The sequence below is a fragment of the Eleutherodactylus coqui genome, chromosome 5 (genome assembly GCF_035609145.1).
Source record: "Eleutherodactylus coqui strain aEleCoq1 chromosome 5, aEleCoq1.hap1, whole genome shotgun sequence".
NCBI lineage: Eukaryota > Metazoa > Chordata > Amphibia > Anura > Eleutherodactylidae > Eleutherodactylus > Eleutherodactylus coqui.
Window position 1 is genome coordinate 206,644,673 of NC_089841.1, and position 21,395 is coordinate 206,666,067.

At 41.2% G+C, this 21,395-nt stretch overlaps 1 protein-coding gene across 1 annotated transcript in view; it reads left to right on the forward strand.

Annotated features, from left to right (window-relative positions):
* Positions 1-21,395, forward strand: part of SLC28A3 (solute carrier family 28 member 3) — a 65,505-nt gene that overhangs the window by 36,304 nt on the left and 7,806 nt on the right. Inside the window, exons 5-13 of the mRNA XM_066604108.1 lie at positions 1,922-2,111; positions 3,759-3,903; positions 6,544-6,657; positions 9,662-9,739; positions 12,553-12,633; positions 14,232-14,312; positions 17,108-17,233; positions 18,996-19,126; positions 21,068-21,236. Coding sequence (XP_066460205.1) covers positions 1,922-2,111; positions 3,759-3,903; positions 6,544-6,657; positions 9,662-9,739; positions 12,553-12,633; positions 14,232-14,312; positions 17,108-17,233; positions 18,996-19,126; positions 21,068-21,236 — 1,115 coding nt within the window. The remainder of the gene's footprint in view (positions 1-1,921; positions 2,112-3,758; positions 3,904-6,543; positions 6,658-9,661; positions 9,740-12,552; positions 12,634-14,231; positions 14,313-17,107; positions 17,234-18,995; positions 19,127-21,067; positions 21,237-21,395) is intronic.

Below are 21,395 nucleotides of genomic sequence, written 5' to 3' on the forward strand. Positions count from 1 at the left end.
ACGAGCGTGTTTTAGCGCATTAATAGGCGTGCTAAAAAAAATATCAGCGGACGCATGTGTTAAACATGCATGACCGAAGCTAAAAATCACACATAATAGTGCGTCCCCATTGAAAGCAATAGTAGAAGATCGCTATCCATCCATGCTGTCACATCCAGGGGTTTCACCTTGATGTCAATGGGGCATTGAAAACATAGGGAGAAGATCACACTCCTCTGCACTGCTGTGACAGCTGTGGCAGGAGATTCCTTCATCCTTGTGGGGAGTCCCCTTATCACTGAACACTGTGACAGAGAGGAAGGCTCCGCTTTTTAAAGTGCTGTCCTATCTTTTGCTGGTGCGATTATTTAGCGCTTGTAAAAACAGACACGTGAACGCTTTTATTGGAAATCATTGATTCTAATAAAGGCACTTTTTTAGCGCACCTAATTATGCGCTAGAAAAATCGCTCGTCTGACTGAGCCCTTAAAATGCAAGCCACAATGCTAGTCAATTCATTGGTGGGAATTTATCATCGGGGAATTTTTGTTGATAATTTTCTGGAAACTTTTCTTTCTTTCTCCAATTTAAAATGCAACAGACTTATCAGATGTTGCATGGTGCTGATACATTTTCCACATCTTTAGATGGAACATACCAGGGTGATTAATACTTTCTGTCTGGTCCCTCAAAAGCAAGTTTCTAAAGTATTTGGCACACTATTGATTCGTAATACCACAGGATATACCAAAATCGCTGCATGTCCCTAGGCTGTACACTAGAAGTTTCCGAACTGACACCCCATTCTCTGACATCACTTCCTGCTCTGACTTTGCATGCGCTCTGGATGTAAATCATAGTTCTCTATTTCCTCTTAGCTGCTTCTCCATTCATTTGGAACAGAAAGCATAAAAAAGCAGCTAAAATGGCGCAAAGAACTTGCCAGAATGATGTGCAGAGAGCTTGTAGAGCGAGCAAAACAGGAAGTCGGTACTGTGGTATCTTGCCTCCACCACAGTTATGGGTGAAGTCATGAGCTGGGCTGGGAGCTAGAAGAAACGCCCACACCTCCAGATTGGCTGCCAGAGACACACCTACAAAGAAATATGTTCCTCGTTCTCCTCCGGGCCCCCCTGGAGGACCTAGTCCCAAGCAGTTTCCCGATGCTATCCGGCAACTATGTTTCTCCGGCCTCCTGATGGACTTGTCTGTCTGAGGTGTCTGGAGAGCTTCTCAACCATTGATATGCTGGGAACCCGACCACACGGCTGGCACTGTGGACAAGTGTCATCCCCGCTGTGGCTGACGTTCCCCCTGCTGATACATGCTGGGCACCTGGGAGATCTGACAGCCGTCGGGGGACGTGAACAGAAACAGTGTACGGCAGCTTTCAGAAGCGGAGGTCTACGACAGCACACATTACACCGTATAGGGCAATCCGTGAGTGTGAGTGACAGCGCAGGAGTCAGGAAAGGGACAAAGGAGAGCGTCTGAGTGTCACTTCCCCCACCCCCCATCTATGCCTTTTTCTCCCATCCCTGCTTTGGTGCAGTTGGTCTTCCGCTGTAATTCTCCTCCCTGGCCTCGCCGGCCTTCAATATGTGAAGCCAGCGAGGAAATGACAGTGCAGAAGGGGGTAAGGGAACAAGCGAGAGCAGCGGCAGAGGGGTCAGTGACACGAGGCGGGAGGGGAGATAATGGCCACCCAATCTCCGCCCCGACCAATCAAATTGTGGGCGTTTGTTGGGGGCGTGCATCTTGTCTCCACCCATTCTTCTGGTGGAGACAAGATACAACAGTACCCAGGAAGTCTGTGAGACAAAGCTTCAGCCAATAGCAGCAGAGCTCTTATTGATGTTAAAAAGGGGTGGTATATTAGTTCATGATCACTTCCATACTTAAGTATCTTTCACTTTATAAATGGCAACATATTGTCTTTTAGGTTTCTTGGCGATGGTAATCGCAGCCTGTGTGCTGAACTTCAAAAGGGCACTGGCTCTCTTTGTTCTCACGCTGCTGGTTATCTTTTTTGTCTGCTGGGATCTATTTATGGACAGATATGAAGGCAAAATTGTTAAATTTTTTTCTCCTGTTGGTTCCTTCTTCAAAAAACAATGGTTTTGGATGAAATGGTAAGTTCTATACAATACTTCAATATGTTTTTTTATATGCACTCCTCCATTTTCATCTCTAGTGACCAGCCCCTCTACATGTTTCTCTAGACATTTGGAGAAATCATATAAACACGTACAGAAACATTAAAAGCTACATGAAGTTTGATTTGCATTTAGTAAAAGTACTATATACTTCAGAATTTAATATTTTACTATGCCAGCTTCACAGTGGAGGCAGGGAATTTGCTGCTCCAAACAAGATCCTAAGAAATGAATTGGCATAAAATAATATGCAAATTGGGAGAGACCTGTCAATCTAGCCGAGTGAAACCAATGGGAAGTTGCCCAGATGACTTTTCATCCTAGTTCAGGCTCATTTTTAAACACTTTTCTCAGAAATGCTGCAGGTGGCCTGTTGTTTTCCCATGCTGCCTGTGAAACAGGAGACCATACAAACTCCATGCAGATGTTATCCTTGGTCAGATTTGGACCTAGGACTCCAACACTACAAAACAACAGTGCTAACCAACGAGCCTCCATGCTTCTTCCTTTTTTCTTCTCTGGACAAGAATAAGAAGGAGAAAAAATACAAGGAAAACATACAAACTCCATGAAGATATTTTCCTTGGTCAGATTTGAATCTAGGAGACCAGCACTGAGCCACATTGGAGGATAACTACCACCATCTTTTAGTATGTTTGGCTGAGACAAACTGCAAGAAGTTGGGGTTTGCATCGAACAGAATTTTTAGCAATGTTTGACCTGAAACAAAGTTGAACCGTTTTGGTTTGCTTAACACTAACATTGGTCTATAGTGAGTTCTGCTCTTTAGATCACAACTAGTTATTAGCATTATTTATAGTACCAGTGTTTCTGGTGGCCACTTATAATATAATATAGTGAATTACATCATCACATGTAACTCACCGAAGGACCTGTGAGGATGGATGGAGTTAGTCAAAATATTGAAGGACCTATGATGATGTCACCATCATGTGATCAGGAGCGGAGCTCAGAGCTCCAGTGATTCAGCTGCTCGCTGAGGTGAAATCCTGGCAGGAATGAAGGTCCTGTGATGACGTCACTGTCATGTGATCAGGGGCGGAGCATGTAACTCACTCACTCACTCAGTCACTCACGGACAAGTGGTCGTTAGTACTTTGATATGTTGCAAATCACATGGGAACTTGGCTCCACTTGAAGATAATTTGATGCCATAGTGAGTGTTCAAGGTAAACCAATTAGGTCTTCTGTCAGAACAATGGATCAGACTTATCAACGAAAATACATCGCCATGATCGCCATAATTCTACCTCACCACACTCTGACATTTTTCAGTGCCAGAAAACAGAGGAATTTTCAAACATCTTCACCCACTTTTCTATTCAGGTACAACATGGTGTAGTTCCATACCTACCCCAGTAAACATCTTGGATAATATGGCGTACACTACCGGTAACTGCCGATACATATACTGAAGTATTGCAGAATGCCATTATTCATAAATGTGCCTGTTTATCTTCTCATTCCAAAATGTTTTGTATATTCCACCTTGCAAGACATACCAGTATCTACAGGTGGAGCTTCAATGCTACACTAAGTTTAAAATTGATATAGTGTAGATTTTCTTCCATTAAATTGTATTATAATGTGTTTTCCCCACAGGGTGCTTTGGATAAGTCTTACTGCAGCTGTGATATTATGGCTTATTTTTGACACAGCAAAAATGGGATCCAATCAGCTCATTTCTTTTGGTGGCCTTGTTATGTATGTTCTCCTGATGTTCATCTTTTCTAAACATCCCACTAAGGTACATAGCTCAGATTTACCCATTAAACTAGTTTTAAGTTATTATTTAATGTGTAGTGCCTGGGGAGGTGTGGAAGAGTCTGTCTATAAGCTGGCAAATCACTTCAGCCACAAGGAAGCTTTGCGTCTTATTAAATGATGTATATATACAGTACTATGCAACATTTTTCCACACCTGCCTAAATCTTTTGTAAAGTATACTTTAAAAAATAGAAGTATTAATAGTTGATTTTTGTCAATTAACAAAATGCAAAGTCAAAGAACAAAACATAAATCTAACTCAAATCAATATTTGGTGTGACCACACTTTGCCTTCAAGACAGCGTTCGTTCTTCTAGGAACACTTTCACAAAGTCAGGAATTTTGTAGAATTATAGTCAAATGTAGGATTAACCAATTGTACAAAACAGGTGATAGTGATCATCATTTGCACATTGAACTGCCGTCATCATTAACTGAAACAGAAACAGCTGTATAGGAGGCTTTAAACTGGGTAAGGAACAGCCAAACTCTGTTAGAAAGATGAGGTTGTGGAAGACAGTTTTATGTCACAGGTCATACACCATGGCAAAACTGAGGAGAGCAACAAGACACAAGGAAGTTATACTGCATCAGCGAGGTTTCTCCTAGACAAGGATTTCAAAGCAGACTGGAGTTTCAAGATGTGCTGTTCAAGCTCTATTGAAGAAGCACAAACAAATGGCCAACACTGAGGACTGTAGATGCAGTAGTCTGCCAAGGAAATTGTGAAAATGTGTAAAAATGTGAAGATATCCGGCAGTGCAGTCAGCTCAGAGCTGACAGAAACCAGTGGGACCCAGGTACATACATCTACTGTTTAGAGAAGTCTGTCCAGAAGTGGTCTTCATGATCTTCATGAAAAATTGCAGCCAAAAAGCCATTCCTTCGACATGTAAAGAAAGCCAAACAACTAAACTATGCACAAAAACATAGAAACTGGGAGCAGAAAAATGGCAGCAAATATTCTGGACTGGTGAGTCAAATATTGAAATATAGGGCTGTAAAACAAGGCAGGTTGTTCACTGAAGGGCTGGAGAACGGTACAATAATGAGTCTCTGCAGGCAACAGGGAAGCATGGTGGAGGTAAAAGCCCTTCCTCACATGCTGATTATCACTCAAAATTTGCTGAAAAGCCATCTTTTGAGCGATAATCGTAGTGCGTAAATGTGTCCGTCTTTCACTTTTTCTGTTGAACGATAATTTTATGTTCCGCATAAGAGCTGATAGCAGGGACTTCACACTGTGTTCTCCGCCGGGAGCGCTGATAACATCGTCTCAGCTGTCAGCCCAGCGGCAGAACAAAGGGAATGTATTCAGAGAACAGACCACTCGCTGTTCTCTGAATATAGTTCCCAGGGGCTCACACACATTAATAAGCTACTAATTGGCATTAGTACCAATTACTGGTTTATGCAAAATGATCGCTCAAAAGCCATCAGCTTTGTGTGTAATAAGGCCTTTACTTGCAAGTTTGAGGCTTCATTTAAGCAAATGGAGTTGGGGATTTGGTCAGGATTAATGGTGTTCTCAGTGCTGCGGAATACAGGCAGATACTTATCCATCCTGTAATACCATCAGATTGGTTCCAAATTTGTTCTTCAGCAGGACAACAAGCACAAACATACTGTTAATATCATTTAGAATTATGTTCAGCATAAAGAAGAGCAAGGAGTCCTGGAAGTGATGGCATGGCCCCCACAGATCCCTGATCCCAACATCAAGTCTGTCTGGGATAACATGAAGAGACAGAAGGATTTTAGCAATCCGACATTCAAAGATATCTTCAAGATATCTGGAGAAACCTTCCTACTAAGTGCCTTCAAAAACTGTGTGCAAATTTACTTAGAAGAATTTATATTGTTTTCAAGACAAGGGGTGGTCACATCAAATATTGATCTTATTTCGACTCCTCTTTTAGTTATTCGGTGTGCGTTTTATTAATTTCCAAAAATAAACATTACCTTTTCTACTTTTGAAAGCATTCATAGGGCCCTTTTACACAGGATGACCTAGGAGGTGCCTGACAGGTCACCCGGGTGATGACTGTACTGTTACAGAGGAATAATCATCGCTAGTAAGTGTAGGCTGAGCAGGCCAGGGATCGTTCCAGCCGGCCAGCCCGACTCCATTCACTACTGATGATTATTCCTGTGTAAAAGCACAGGAATGGTCGTCCCATGTAAAAGGGCCTTAAGAATACTTTCAAAAATAGAAGTGTTATTGTTTATATTTGTAAATTAACAAAATGCAATGTGAATGAACAAAAGAGGAGTCTAAATCAATTTTTGGTGTAACCATCCTTTCTGCATGCAGAAAATGAATGACAAACGAGAAGTAAATGAATTCTCATTCGTTGCTCAGTCAGGGCATGCATTAAAACTGAGTGATTTATTGGCCCGTGTAAAAGGGCTCATACTTTGCAGCACTTTTTCCCCATACCTGCCTAAAACTTTTGCACAGTACTGTATATATATGGTGGCTTAGATATTAGGTGGGATCTTTGTCTCTCATATGATAAATGGAATACATGGCGAGTGGGAAGTCATGAATTAGAATAGGTGATATTAGAACGTATTAGGAGAGAGAAGAAATATTCTGTTTGTAACTTTTGTTTTGAAGGTTCACTGGCGACAAGTATTTTGGGGTATTGGACTACAGTTCCTCCTAGGATTATTTATCCTACGAACGAAGCCAGGATTTGATGCATTTGACTGGCTTGGGCTACAAGTCCAGGTAATATTTTTATGACTGTAAATGTATTATTTGAAATGGTCAGTTCAAAATAGATCATCAATAGAGATGAGCGAGCGTACTCGCTAAGGGTAAATACTTGAGCGAGTATTGCCTTTTGTGAGTACCTGCCCGCTCGTCTCAAAAGATTCGGGTGCTGGCGGGGGAGAGCGGTTAGTTGCGGGAGTGAGCAGGGAGGAGCGGGTGGTGAGAGAGAGAGATCTCCCCCCCCCCGTTCCTCCCCGCTCTCCCCCGCCGGCACCCGAATCTTTTGAGACGAGCGGGCAGGTACTCACAAAAGGCAATACTCACTCGAGTATTTGCCCTTAGCGAGTACACTCGCTCATCTCTAATCATCAACATTTATATAACTGATCTATTCCAATGCAAAGTCTGTTATGGAATAGTAATCTTTATTTATATAGCACTAACATATTCACGGTACTTTACAGACCAGAGGGTATATGAACAGACAAAATCAGACTGTACATAAAGAATAAAGCTAATTTGAACAACAGTAATGATGACCCTGCTCACAAGAGCTTACAATCTATGAGGAAATAGGGGTGACACAAGAGGTAAAGGTGCTTGTACTGTTAAATGGTCCAGCCATCTACATAGTGTAATACACACAAAGCTTCATCAGCCGGTAAACAGCCAGTATCTGTGTATGTACAGATATGACGTACCCTTGAGTTATATGGATTGTGGGGGATACTGGTGGATGAAGAAGAATGTAGAAGAGGGTTCAATAGAGAAGACTTAGATTAAGAAATGTGACAGACCTCCCCAAAGAGGTATAATTTTAGGGTACGCTTAAAAAAAAATTGGATATCGGTGATTATCCTAATTGTCTGGTGTAGCGCATTCCAGCAAACTGGTGCAGCTCAAGAAAAGTCTTGGAGGCGGGAGGATTGCATTATGGAGGATGTTGGTCTGAGATCATTAACAGAATAGAGAGAGGATAGAATAGTAGACAGAGATGGTAAAGGGGCAGTGCAGCACTGAGGAGAGCTTTATGGATGAAAGTGATAAATTGTAATTTTATTCTCTCTACACAGCCTACCTACACTGCACCATGTGTAAAACTTTCTGCTGTCTGCTACTAGGCTATAGCTGAAACCTATGCTAGATATAACAAACTGAAAGTTTAACGGCACTGTCATAAATTACCTGGAAAGTTTGTTTAGGAGATGTTTCAATTGCTATAACAGGTGACAGTGTGGTCAGCAATACAGGAAATACTTGACAACTGAGTTGAAAGTGTAAAAACATACACAGATATCATCTGAGGCCAGACTTGCCTTTTCTGCCAGGAATCTGGGAGAAAAACCAACAATTTGGGATAGTTAAGCAGTTATTTTCTTAACACTTTAATATGTCTTGCCCTGCTTATTCATTTATGTGTGTCCGATTCCAGTATTAGGTGTTGACATGTCAATTAGGCTCTATTTGTTGCTTTTTCAATTAATGGAACTGCAAGGTTATTAAAGGGCTTATCTGAAGAGATATATTAACCCCAATCCAGTCCATGTCCAGCATTGCTGGCAACTCCACTTCTGTCCTAGTTCTGACCCCCAATTGCATGATATGGACCTCTTGTTGTCAGTGACATCAATACAGGGGGATGGCTATCTGGTTTATTTTAATAAGCCAGCCCTTTTCTTTGGCTCTGCATTGGCCATGACAGACAAGAGGGCTGGTTTAGTCATTGTAATGAGCCAGTCAGTCACCCTCCTGCAAAGTCACCACTGGCAACGAGAAGTTCAAACCACGTGCCCCATGAACAAACTAGACCGAAAGAGAAGGAGCCAATACTACTGGACTGACACTAGATTTGGCTAAGTATATCTCTTCGGATAACCTCTTTGGGGTTTAACTGTCATAATTTGACAAATTAAGTCATAAAACGATTAACATAATTATTAAAACTTCGCTGTTATAGTCTTATAATATTCCACCAACCACCAGAATTAGTTTTGCATATACAGTAATCACTTCTGAACCCTACATGTGCTGTAATGTAATGGGGCTCATTGGTATCCTATCCTAAAGGTTGGTGACATGGCGACTAGTCCTACCCATATGCCAAGTGCATTCTCAGTTCATATGATTTAGTCTGAATCTATTCCGTCATGTGAGAGTCTTAAGAAGTATCATTCTATTCACTGTGAGCGTCTACTCATTGCATAACCATAGGAAATCCTGAAGACAATTCCTGTTGCTTCAGAGACATCAGTTGCATTTCTGAGAAAATAGTAAGTCTTAGGTCATTCCAGTAACTGAAACCGAACGCCTAGGATATGCTTTAGCCACCCTCATATTCCTGGCAGGGAAAAGACTGCCTTCAATCCTGTGCAACACATTCTAACATCATTTTCCAGTTCTACCTGTTTGCTAACATTTTCACAAGACGAGAAAATAAAACACACTTAGTTGCCCTTAATTAAAGTAAGGCGACGAGTAGGTGTGATTAATCATTAAGTATTTCCAAACTTTATCTGAAGGTACTTTATGATTTGTTTCCTTCTTTTTACCCAGTTTTTGAATTAACTTTATAAATGTTAATCGACAAAACGCTGAGAACACGTAAACCAGAGGTGGAGCTACAGGGTGTGTAGAGTCAGAAGTTACACCCAAGTGCTACAGCCTGGAGCTCCAAAAGGCTTTCCTGCCACATAAGAAGAGATTAGTATTAGAAATGGCCCTATTCACGTTCTGTACATTCTAGTATGTGAAACTACAACTCACAGCATAGCCTTACCATTACTCAGGTTATACAGGGAGCTGCAGCTTCACATGCTATAAACTTCGTGCTGCTTAGGAGGTATTTTGTGCGACACTATGGTACCTTGTGCTGTGTGACGGATGGCACAGGGGTAGAACACCGGGTTGGTGTATTCAGACATATGCCACCAGCATGACTAGGATTCTAGAGTAGGATACTCTAAAGTAGCAATTCAGAGAATACCAGTTATTAAATGTATATTCATCTGTTTTGTTTCAGACGTTCCTGGAATATGCCAACACTGGCTCAGAGTTTGTGTTTGGGAAAAATTATGCTGATCATTTTTTCGCTTTTAAGGTAAGCCCTAAAGTGTTCAAACATAAGTTTTTATACAATCTATATATATATAAAGGTAAAAGCCCTCACTGACTCACTCACTGACTTGCCACTAATTCTCTAACTTCCCCATGTTGTACAAACATGAAATTTGGGAGGAGAATTCTTTACGTCCTAAATAAGAAAAGTAAAAGTGTCACAAATCAATTTTTCAATGCGGAGTGCAAAAGTATTGGCACCCCGATGTAATATACCAAATCTAATTCTCCAACTTCCCGATGTCGTACAAGAGTGAAATTTGGCACGAGCATTCTTTAGGTTCTAAATAAGAAAAGTAACGGAGTCACAACTCAATTATTCAATGCTAATTGCAAAAGTACGTGCACCCCAATGCATTGTAACTTCCTTGTGTCGTACAAACATGAAATTTAGCACAAGCATTCTTTAGGTCCTAAGTAGGAAAAGTAAAGGAGTCACAACTCAATTATTTAATGCAAATTGTAAAAGTAAGTGCACCCCTTTTTAATGTAACTTCCTGATGTTGTACAAGCGTGAAATTTGGCACGAGCATTCTTTAGGTCCTAAATATGATAAGTAAGGTACTAAGTAGGAAAACTAAAGGGGTCAAAACTCGATTATTCAATGCTAATTTAAAAAGCAAGTGCAGCCCTATGTTATAAAGTGGGGGTGGCACATTCTGCAGAGGGACATCGGTACATGCAGCCTGAGGAGAATTTAATGCTCCTCTATGTGTATACATATTTTATTTCTCGGTTCCTCTAAATCAACCATGACCTCATAAAATTTTCCCTGCGAACAACACGTAAACACCTGTATGAAATTAACTCAACTGAGGCCAGTATATCAGCTAGTAGTTAATATGGCTAGCATCATATTGATGTACTGTATACATAGGCCTGCTGTCATTTTAACAAAATCAGTAAGACCATGTTAAAGCACGGTGAGATAATCATGTCAATTTTGATGCAAATTTTGGAATGGATTTCACTAATTTCAAGAAATTCACAGCATGTGGCAGATCTGAGAATCCTCTGCATACTGTCAATTTTGCAAGATGTGAACCAAGTTTCATTAAACTCCACTCAGTTGTATTGTTAGGGTATGCAACCACAGGCCACAGGCCAAAAACGCTGCTGATTTTACATAGCAGAAAAAAAAATCCACAAGGAATAAGTTGAAAATCCACAGCTGCAAAAAAACAATGGTGCATTTTTTGGTATATTTCATGGCATAAATGCTGAAGCTTAACTGCAGATTTCACCTTTGCCAAGGGTGAAATCCACAGTGAGACTCCACAGCATAAAATGAGAAGCTGTGGATTTCTGTGTGTATTTTGAGTTGACTTTTTCGCAACATCTGGATTAGATTTCTTTATATCTCAACAAATTTGCAGCCACTCTAAATCCTGTGGATCTTCTGTGCAGAATATAAATCTATAGAGGACCCCCTTGTGAGAACATATGCGTAGGAAGTTTTGGTTAAGGTTTATGTTCAGATTCTGGACCAAAATATTCCTGGTCATCACTGCTGTGTTGGAAGCCAAGCTGAGGGCTCAGTCACATGGGCGTTTTTTTGCATGATTTCTTGTGCGCATAACTGATGCACTCAAAAAATCGTGTGACTGAATTCATGAATGGGTTAGTTAGTGCTACCTCTGATTGGCTGAGAGTTGTGACCAATCAGAGGCAGCTCTCAGCTGTCATTCAATGGGTGAGAGCTGCCTCTGATTGGTCACAGTGCTCAGCTAATCAGAGGCAGCCCATTCAGCAGGTTGGGATTTTAAATCCTCGCCTGCTGAATACTACTGAAAGCAGTTCAGGAGAGGAGCCGGCTGGACGCGGCTGAGCCCCGGCAGCTGCAGAGAGGTGAGTATAGTTTTGTTGTTTTTTTTTTTTACACTTTTTTAGGATGGTTTTCAGGGAAGAACTTATATTTGAAGCCCTTCCCCGAAAATTAATACAGCGCTTGTTGGCAGCCCATTGCTTTCAATGGAGCCAGCTGTATTGCCGGCTCAATTGAATTCAATAGGAGAACATCGGCAGAGGAGAACGATCTTTAGTATATGTTCTTAATGGGGCCGGCGTTGCTGCCGCCGACCCCATTGAGCGCACATACACAGAACACAACAATTTGCCGCAGAACGCAGTTACATGCGTTCTGCGAATCGTTGTGTCCTATAATTTTCGCCGCATGCGTTTGTGCGCATGAAAAAGTCGCACATGTGACCGCTCCCATTGCAAAGCATTGGGTCTATATAGATGCGGATCGCAAACGCAGCTGTAAATCGTGCAAAAAAAACGCCCGTGTGACTGAGCCCTGAGGCTACAGCACTAGGGAATACGGAGGGCACCAAAGAGCATGCATTTATACCCTTTTTGTCTAGATTAAAAGTAAGTGGAACTTGGTGGGTAAGAGTTCAAGGCTTGCCAATTCAAAAATAAGCTGTTGAGTCTTGAGGTCTCTAGTGGCTCTCTGCTAGTGTAAGTTCTACACATGTTGTATTGTTTGTCACTGACCCTTTTTTCAACATGATGAAAACTATGGCAGTTGCTCCCCATGGCATACCAGCCTTCAAAGAGAATTCTATATGTCATAGAGAAATGTCAGTAGACAACGCTGGTCTGTGAACTGGGATCCCCACCAGTGCTCTGATGGATTGCTGAACTTAGTCACCCAAAGTCTTTTCACAATGGTCAAACATGTTACTAACCATCATACCCATAGAAAACCAATGGCATATCCATGGAAGTGCTGTGTCAAAGATTCCAGGTTGAAGAAATGTTGAAGTTCCCTTTTCCTCTTGTGTGTTGCAGCTTTTACCTATTGTGATATTCTTCAGCACCGTCATGTCAATGCTTTACTACATTGGTCTCATGCAATGGCTAATTAAGAAGGTAAATATTTCTTTCTTGCTCAGTATTTTTGGAGTCTTTTTTCCACATACTATGCTATGCAAACAAACAGTACAGTAGATTAAATAGTCCTAATGTCGACGTAAGCCAAATATACATACAGCATCCATAACAGTAATACAATAAAACATTCATTATTTTAATGTTGCATGTGGTTTAGCATTAAAGCAATTAATAATTATGGTACTAGTATCACTGAAAACGCAAACTCACAACATTTTTGGACAACACCATCTTTTTTCTTCCCACTTTCAAAAAATCCTAACTTTTTAATTTTTCTGTTGACAGAGGGCTTATGATCATGTTTTTGCCGCGTATTACATGTGCATTGCACAGAAGCATTATACATGGTGAACAGGGGCACAGCTAAAGGCTCACGGGCCCGGGTGCAAAAGTTTATCTTGGGCCCCCCCAACTTCTCTTAACCCCTTTACGCTGAGGTGTAACTTGGAGCTCATGGACGCCAATGCAAAACCTGTTACAGGGCCCCCCTCCATAATGCTTTATTCATAGTACTAGACTCCCTATATAGAGAAGAGAGGCCTTATAGGCGCCCTAAGGCTCCTGAGCCTGGGTGTAACTGCATCCCCTATAGTTAGCCAGTGGTGGTGGTGAATGGAGTCAATGAAAGTCAATGTACTTTCATTGATCCATGCACATGCGTGTGTAGGCACCGCATATCGATATACACGAGAAATAGATTGCAGCATGCTCTATTTCTCTGCGTACCATGCAGCATAAGCCCTATATATTAGTATAGACAGTGTATGAAACGCTGGCTATACGCAATACATTGCGTATGGGCGGCGGTTTCATACGCATCCCTGCTCTGTTAAAAAATAAATAAAATCAAAAATAGTCACACTGTGCATGACCGAGTGATACGAGTGATACGTGGCCATGTGCAGCGCAGTCACAGCCATATGCAGTCACTGCCGTTGTATCAGACATTGGAAGACCAGCAGTGTCTTGTTGATACGTTCATGGACATCAGCCCATAGTCATTTGAGGGGGGGGGGGGTTGTGGGATGAATTGTATTTTTTAATGGTACCATTTAAAGTATTATACAATGTACTGAAGAGCTTTTAAAAAAGTTTTAAGTAGAGTTCAATGGAGAAAAACACAATTACAAATTTTTTTCTTGGGGGGGATTATTTTTACAGCATAAAGTGCTAAAAATTACATTTTAGCTCTATTCTGTGGGTCAGTACAATTACAGTGATACCAAATTTATATAGTTTTTTTTTTTTTTGCTCTTTATAAAAAAAAATGACTTTCTGTTATATCCCAACACAATAACTTTTTTAGTTTTCTGTCTGATATCGACAACTACTAACGTCTTTAGAGATAACATAATGCTACATATTGCATTAAAATTCTGTTAGGATTTTTTTAAAAGGCCATGAATAACCACTATTGAAGCGAGCATAAATGTTTTTGGGACTCCCTGTATTAAACGTTATGTTTTATGTGGTTTCATTTTCAGTGATACTCATTGTATTTGACGTGGACCTTTTCATATTTGTATATGTTTTGTATAGCAGCGAAAACAATTACTACATTGTAACTTTTTCCAAAGGTCGGTTGGTTGATGCAAATTTCCATGGGAACGTCTCCTACTGAATCCTTGGTTGCTGCTGGAAACATATTTGTGGGCCAGGTATGGAACTCATACTTATTTTTCAATTACAATATACGATATATTCCATGCGAGGATATTGGTAAAAGCTTGATGATCTTCCCCCAGTCTTTAGCAACACTGCACTGCTGATCTGGGATCACTCAGTATATGCAGCCAGCCATGCCAATTGCTAACCATGATCCCCAATAATGCACTGTGGAAAGGTGTGACAAAGTTGTTTGAGGGCGTGTTATTTGCAATATGAATTGTATGTTTTAACGGTACCATTTAAAGTACCATATAATGTTTAGCTCAATCCGTTTATTTAATGCTGCGAACCATAGGACATCGCATAAGTCCTGGCATAGGAAAAAATCCATGAAAACCTTCTCAACAGCGTGCTAAAAAAAAGCCAAAAAAACTCACAAACTACAAGCTATACTTGCACAAAAATTGGGACTTTTTTGGGCTTCTGGCACACAGCTCTAAATAACATTCCCTCTTTTCTATGGCTCTCACTTCATCATGTAATGAGAACGCAGAATAGTAATCCCAGAATGAGCGTTGTTAACCCCCTCATTTTTTGCTATGAGATGAGAATAAGCAACTCCATCATTAAGTAGCACACCACTTTCTTAATATAAATGGCATAAAAATTATATCATTGGTAAGATATCTTCATAGGTTGTGCTTCCCCCTCCTGATCTATAACATGTACTGCAGGACAGGAAAGCATGCAAAAACTTGTAGCACAGCGATGAGGCTTGTGGTCACATAATGTATCATGCGACATCGGCATCCATATTCTCCCCTCCCATTTAATGCTACAGCCTGTGACAATTATATTTACAAAACAACCAACCCCTTCAATAAATGTCTATACCTGACCTCCTAACTGGAACACTATTATAAATATTGGGGTTGCTCCAAGGTTGTCATCGATTCGATCTGTCAGATTTCTTTCTGTTCCTTCCTGCATGCGGAATCTGACCCAGTCATGTGCAGCCAGCCTTAGCAAAAGCATTTGTTTACATGTAAACCTGAGATCATTTAACTTCCATATGAATTGTAAATTTTAGAGTAATTTGATGACTATTGCTGAGTTGGGGGAACCTAAAGGCCCTTTTACACGCACAGATAATCACTGCATTTCTCTTAGCTAAGGTAAACTCAGTAGCAGCGTGGGCGTGTTTAGGGCAAGCGATTATCTGCCCAGTGGGATTCCATTATTCTCTCCTAGCCTCTGTTTGCCTTTTATAATGAACTCATTGTACATGCAAGATAAACAAATCCATCTTGGAGTCTTTTGAAAGATCAAGCGAAATGCATTTAAATGAAGGAATTCTCTCAGTCTATCAGCAGCTTCAACGATAGATTTTCTGCAGACTGAAATCCATCGTTAAAAGAAAAGTGCACGACTGCCCACAGTTACACGTAATGATAATTGCCTACTTTCAGCCATTTGAATTAATTTTAAGCAATAATTGTTGCGTGTAAAAGGGCCTTAACCCATCTGTCATATGATAATCGATATATTATTCTCTATATATCTTTTACTCAATAAAGAGCTTCAGGGGAGGGAGCGAATCTTGAAACATCACTTGTCTGGCTCACGCTGTATTCTTCTCCAATGCATCATACATACAATTTGGTATATATGATTGATAAGGCCTCATTTAGACGAACGTGTATTTTGCATGCGCTTAATGCACACTTCTAAAAGAACCAATAGATTCCTATAGAAGCGTTCATATGAGCGGAATTTGAAGCACAAAACAGCGCGCACCTAAAAAAGAAAAGACATAGGTGCGCGTTTTGCAGGAGTTTCCATTGACTCCTATGGGAGCAGGAGTTAATGGAAACTCCTGCGCACGGAACAGATTCCCCGCTGCTTACAGCCGGACATTTAAAGGGCCAGAAGCACCTTTTAAATGTCTCGCTGTTAACCTCTTAGTCCCCACGGGGATGACGGGACTCCCCAAGGGTTCCGTTAACCCTCGCGGGGAGTCACCTCATCACTGAACACCGTGACAGCACTGTCACGGTGTTCAGTGATGAGGGGACTGTAGCAGGAATGAAAGTGGCAGAGGAGTGCGATGTCATCACACTGCTTTCAATGGGGCTGACGCTGCTGCCACCCATTGAAAGCAATGGAATAAACACAACTCCTGCAGCAATGATTTTTTTGGGAGGGCTTGAAAAATCAGAGACAGCGCTCAGCCATTAAATGACAACTGAGTGCTGCCTCTGATTGGTGACAGCACTCAGCCAATCAGAGGCAGCGGTTTCTGGAGGCGGGGATTTTTCAATCCCCAGCCACCAGAATACAGAAGAAGACTGTTGGGGATAGGGAGAAGAGCCACACAGCGCTTCTAGGTGAATTAACTTTTTTTTTCTACAGCTAGGGATGACTTTTGGGGTAGATATTATATTTCAAGCCGCTTTTCCCACCTTCCCTACCACCCTTCATTCCTTCATTGAAAGCAATGGGATAGCATTGGGGTCTTCTGCCACAGCTGTGGCAGGGGATTTTTTTGTCCCTGCTGCAGTCCCCTCATCACTGAACACTGTGACAGTGCTGTCACAGTGTTCAGTGATGAGAAGACCTTCGTGGAGCAGCTGCTCCAGTGAACGGGCAAAGTTTCATGTGCAAACTTTGCGTGTCCACGAGCTTTCCGCATAGGCACACAAAAAAACACGCTATCCTGAATGAGGCCTAAGGCTATGAAAGCCTTTGAGTATCACCTAAATAAAGTGATTACTCCAACAGTACTTTGTAACTATTTATGTCAAGTACATTTTAAATTATTAACAATCTGTGTTTTCATTTGTAGACTGAATCCCCCCTTCTAATAAAACCCTACCTGGAATACCTGACAAAATCGGAGATACATGCAGTGATGACTGCTGGTTTTGCTACAATTGCAGGAAGTGTCCTTGGAGCATACATTTCATTTGGAGTAAGTAAAAATATTTGCGGTGTCATTAACAAGGCACGGGTTTGATCTGCAATAATAATCTGTTTTGGACAAAAACTGCAACCCACTAGATGGTAATCGTATTGCGACACCTTTTTTTAGTTCATAAATAGCTATTAGTGTTGCTCCTTGTGATCAGCAGGGTGATAAAATTGGGCGGATTCTACTAAATCAGATTGCATCGTCCCGATTTTTGGGAAAAATTGACAAAATATTAGCTCTATGCTTGGAGCCAAGTTTGTTGACTTAGCTCTACTGCCCTGCAGTGCTTGAATTCTGGGTTTGAATCTGACCTTGATGAGATTCTGAACCTGGGACTCCACAACGGCAAGGCAGCAGTGCTAACCATTGGGCCACCGTTGCCACTGTTCTTCAAGGAGGCCAAATTTGAGAACCTGATGTTTACTCCTATTGGTTTTAATGGAAGTTGGAATTGGGAGTCTCGATTCACATTTATTTTTTAAAATTCTGTCAATCAGTCCTGATCCGATTATTTCAATAATTATTATAATCACTCAACACTAATAGCTATAATCTGGGTAACTTTGTAAATACATTACATGACTTATTTTGTACTGATCCCACATTACCTTCATTCAAAAACCTTTCAGCTGTCATTGAAAACTGTCAGCAAAAATGTTGTCAGGTATGTCTAACAGCTCTTAACATGCTTGAATACTGGAATATATACACATCACAGGAAGGGGTAATTTTCCCATATACAGTATATGCATCAAAGTGGTCATGCAGAAGAACTTTGTTTGCACAATCACCCACAGGAGAACAACAGTGATCGAGAAATCAGTGCTCTCAGCTGTTTAACCCCTCAATGCAATGTGACATATATTTGTGATTACAGCCACATTCCTGCACCAATGGCCAAGATCAACACTTTAACCACCATTCCTAACATTGCAATCACTGGCACTAATAGTTATATCAACAGCCTGGAAACCATCAAAAGCTCCCAGGGCTATCTACTGTTAAATCCTGTTAGTACATTCCTTAAAGCATCCCTCTGATCCCAGGATGAAATTCTGGATGGGTATGTGGCTGTTCTATTGGTCTTCTGTGCTAATATCCTGCAGATCCACCTGTTCTGGGTACTGGTTTCACTTGTCCAAGATGGTCACCACAATCTTCTGACTACCTAATCCACATTGTGCATCAGTAGTGTGTTAGCCTACCAGTGTACTACACCTGCTGTCTTATTCACCAGCCCTGCTCACCTGATCAGCTGTGGCCAATCAGAGAGCAATGGAAAATGCCTTGGACTACCAATGTACAGTGTGCATTAGACAGTAAGAAGGTTGCGACGGCCATCTTGGATGAGCGAAAACAGGGCTTGGAATCATCAGATCTGGAAGATATTGGTAGAGGAGACCAAAGACAGGTAATATGAGGGGAATAAACTGTTGCCAGACTTTTCTGACGATGGCTTATCTCCAATGGGAACAAAGGATTGGGCATGTAATGATAATAGCTGTCCTAAAGATGATTCTACTTTGTGAATTGAGTAAAGAGAATTCCTCATTTGTTTCGACTTTCATGTACTTTTATTTGTACAATAAGCTAAGGGCCAATCTAGAGATATGTGGGATGAGGACAGCAATGCTAGTCAGGGTAGCCATGTTCTTTTCCTTAAAAATGGGTACAAGAATGAAGTCTAAATGTTATGGCATAGTCTTTGACATAGGACCCATCTATAAAAAAATATCAGGTAATGGATTTGTCTTGTTTGTAGGTGTCTTCGTCCCACTTGCTAACTGCGTCTGTCATGTCTGCTCCAGCTGCACTAGCTATAGCCAAGTTATTCTGGCCAGAAACTGAACAGGTGAAAATTCAAGGGAAGGACGGGCTTAAACTGGATAAAGGGTAAGAGGTATATAAACTGTTACTTTACAATTCTACATAGCTATTGACAAGACAGGGGCAAAAGTAGTAAAGGCAACTTTCAGATGACTGTTCAGAATTAGCTGTCATGCGTGCACATGAGAAATGACACTATTTCTGGCCATTATATGACTTGTATATGGAATTTATCACTAGTTTCTCTGTAGGCTCTAATGTCAGTTCTCTCTAAGCGGGTGGGCAGAGACTGCTGCTATGCTGTTTCCCACACAACACATATAGAGAAAACAGCAAATTCTGCTCTCTAACTTTCTGTAGCACACATAAAAATAACAACGTCCTGTACGACATTATACGGCAGTACTGAGCAATGTAAATGTGATTACAGTAGCTGTGGGAAAGTAAATAACTCACCATCTATGTGAGTCTCCATAGACTCCCTCACGGCAACATGAGACAACACCCCCTTCACTTCCTGTGTTCCATCTCAGTTATCCCTGTTAAGGCCCTTTTACACGGAATGATTATCATTAGAGATGAGCGAACCTACTCGGCCACGCCCATTTTTCGCCCGAGCGCCGCGATTTTCGAGTACTTCCGTATGCGGGCGAAAAGATTCGGAGGGCGCCGTGGGGGGTTGCAGCGGGGAGTGGGGGGGGGGAGAGGGAGAGAGAGAGGGCTCCCCCCTGTTCCCCGCTGCTACCCCCGCTCCGCCACGCCTCCCCCCGGCGCCCCCCAAATCTTTTCACCCGAGTACGGGAGTACTCGAAAATCACGGTGCTCGATCGAGTAATTACTCGAAACGAGTATACTGGCTCATCTCTAATTATCATTCAAAACATTGTTGAAATGAGTGAAAATTAACAATAATTGTTCAATGTAAACGCAGCCAACGATCGAATGACGAATGATAAATAATTTGCTTTTCGTTTGTCGTTTATTTTAAGTAGACATAAAAACCATCGTTGGCTCGTTCACTAATCATTCGGTTTAAATACCGATCGTTAAGTCGTTCTCACTTATACATGAGTGTGAACACGAATGTGATCGACTGAACGATTTCTCATTTGAACGAGCCCACGATGTATCTGCCGGTATACACAGGCTGCAAGAGAGATCCCCGACATCGTTGGCTTGTTGAAACGAGAAATTGTTTTGTGTAAACAGATACGGGCTTCATTTGAAGGCAGGCAGTGAACAGCAAATAAGAAGGAAGTAGTAATACATCTAGTAGCCAGCATTTAAAGGGATTTTTGAGCACAAAAAAGTAAAGGTTCCATAATGGGACTGAAGAATATGTCAATAATTTGCTTCAGGGGCGTAACTAAAGGCTCAGGGGCCCTGATGCAAAACGTGAGCTGGGGCCCCCCATCTATCTGTATCTGTACCCATACCTAAACCATGCTGCACAGAGACATAACTTGAAGCTTCTGGGCCCCAATGCAAAACCTGTAACAGGGCCCCCAACTATAATGCTTTATTCATAGTACTGGGCTCCCTATATGGAGAAGAGGTGCAACCGCATCCCCTGCACCCTCTATAGTTACGCCCCTGATTTGCTTACCATAAGCAATGCCGTGAAAAGAAAAATGTTCTAAACATAATTGCAAAGGTTGTTCACTTATGGGGAAAATTCCTCAAAGCAAATAAACTGGGAAGTATTCTTATTTTCAATTGTTTTAACTCATGATGTTGAAGAGCTTTGGTGAACTTATGGCGATTACATTGTAATTGTCCACAACTAAATTTTGAAAGGCATTATGTACCTAGAGTCCCCCATTATGGTGTTACCTAAAACACATGGTATCAACCAGCTTACAAGCCACTTCCTAAATCGAATGCATTTAGGTTATATTTCAGTATTGCACTGATTATCTCACATACACATGTATTTATCCGTAACATCTGATATATATATATATATATATATATTAACTCTGCATTATTCTGCTTGTTTCAATTCAGGGATGCAAAAAATATTCTAGAAGCTGCAAGTCAAGGAGCTTCTGCCGCCATTCCTCTGGTGGCGAACATCGCTGTGAACTTGATGGCTTTTCTCTCACTGTTAGCATTCTTCAATGCCGTTCTCTCATGGCTGGGAAATATGTTTGATTATCCACAGTTAAGCTTTGAGGTATACATCAGTTTTAAAGATCAATATATACATTTTTGTAGAGAGTAATGTCTGATTTTATCTGCCCCGATTCCCCATTAGATATGAAAGTCTATCTAGTATTTGCAAAACTACCTATTATTTAATGTAGACTTAAACTGAAATGTTGTGTATAGCAAT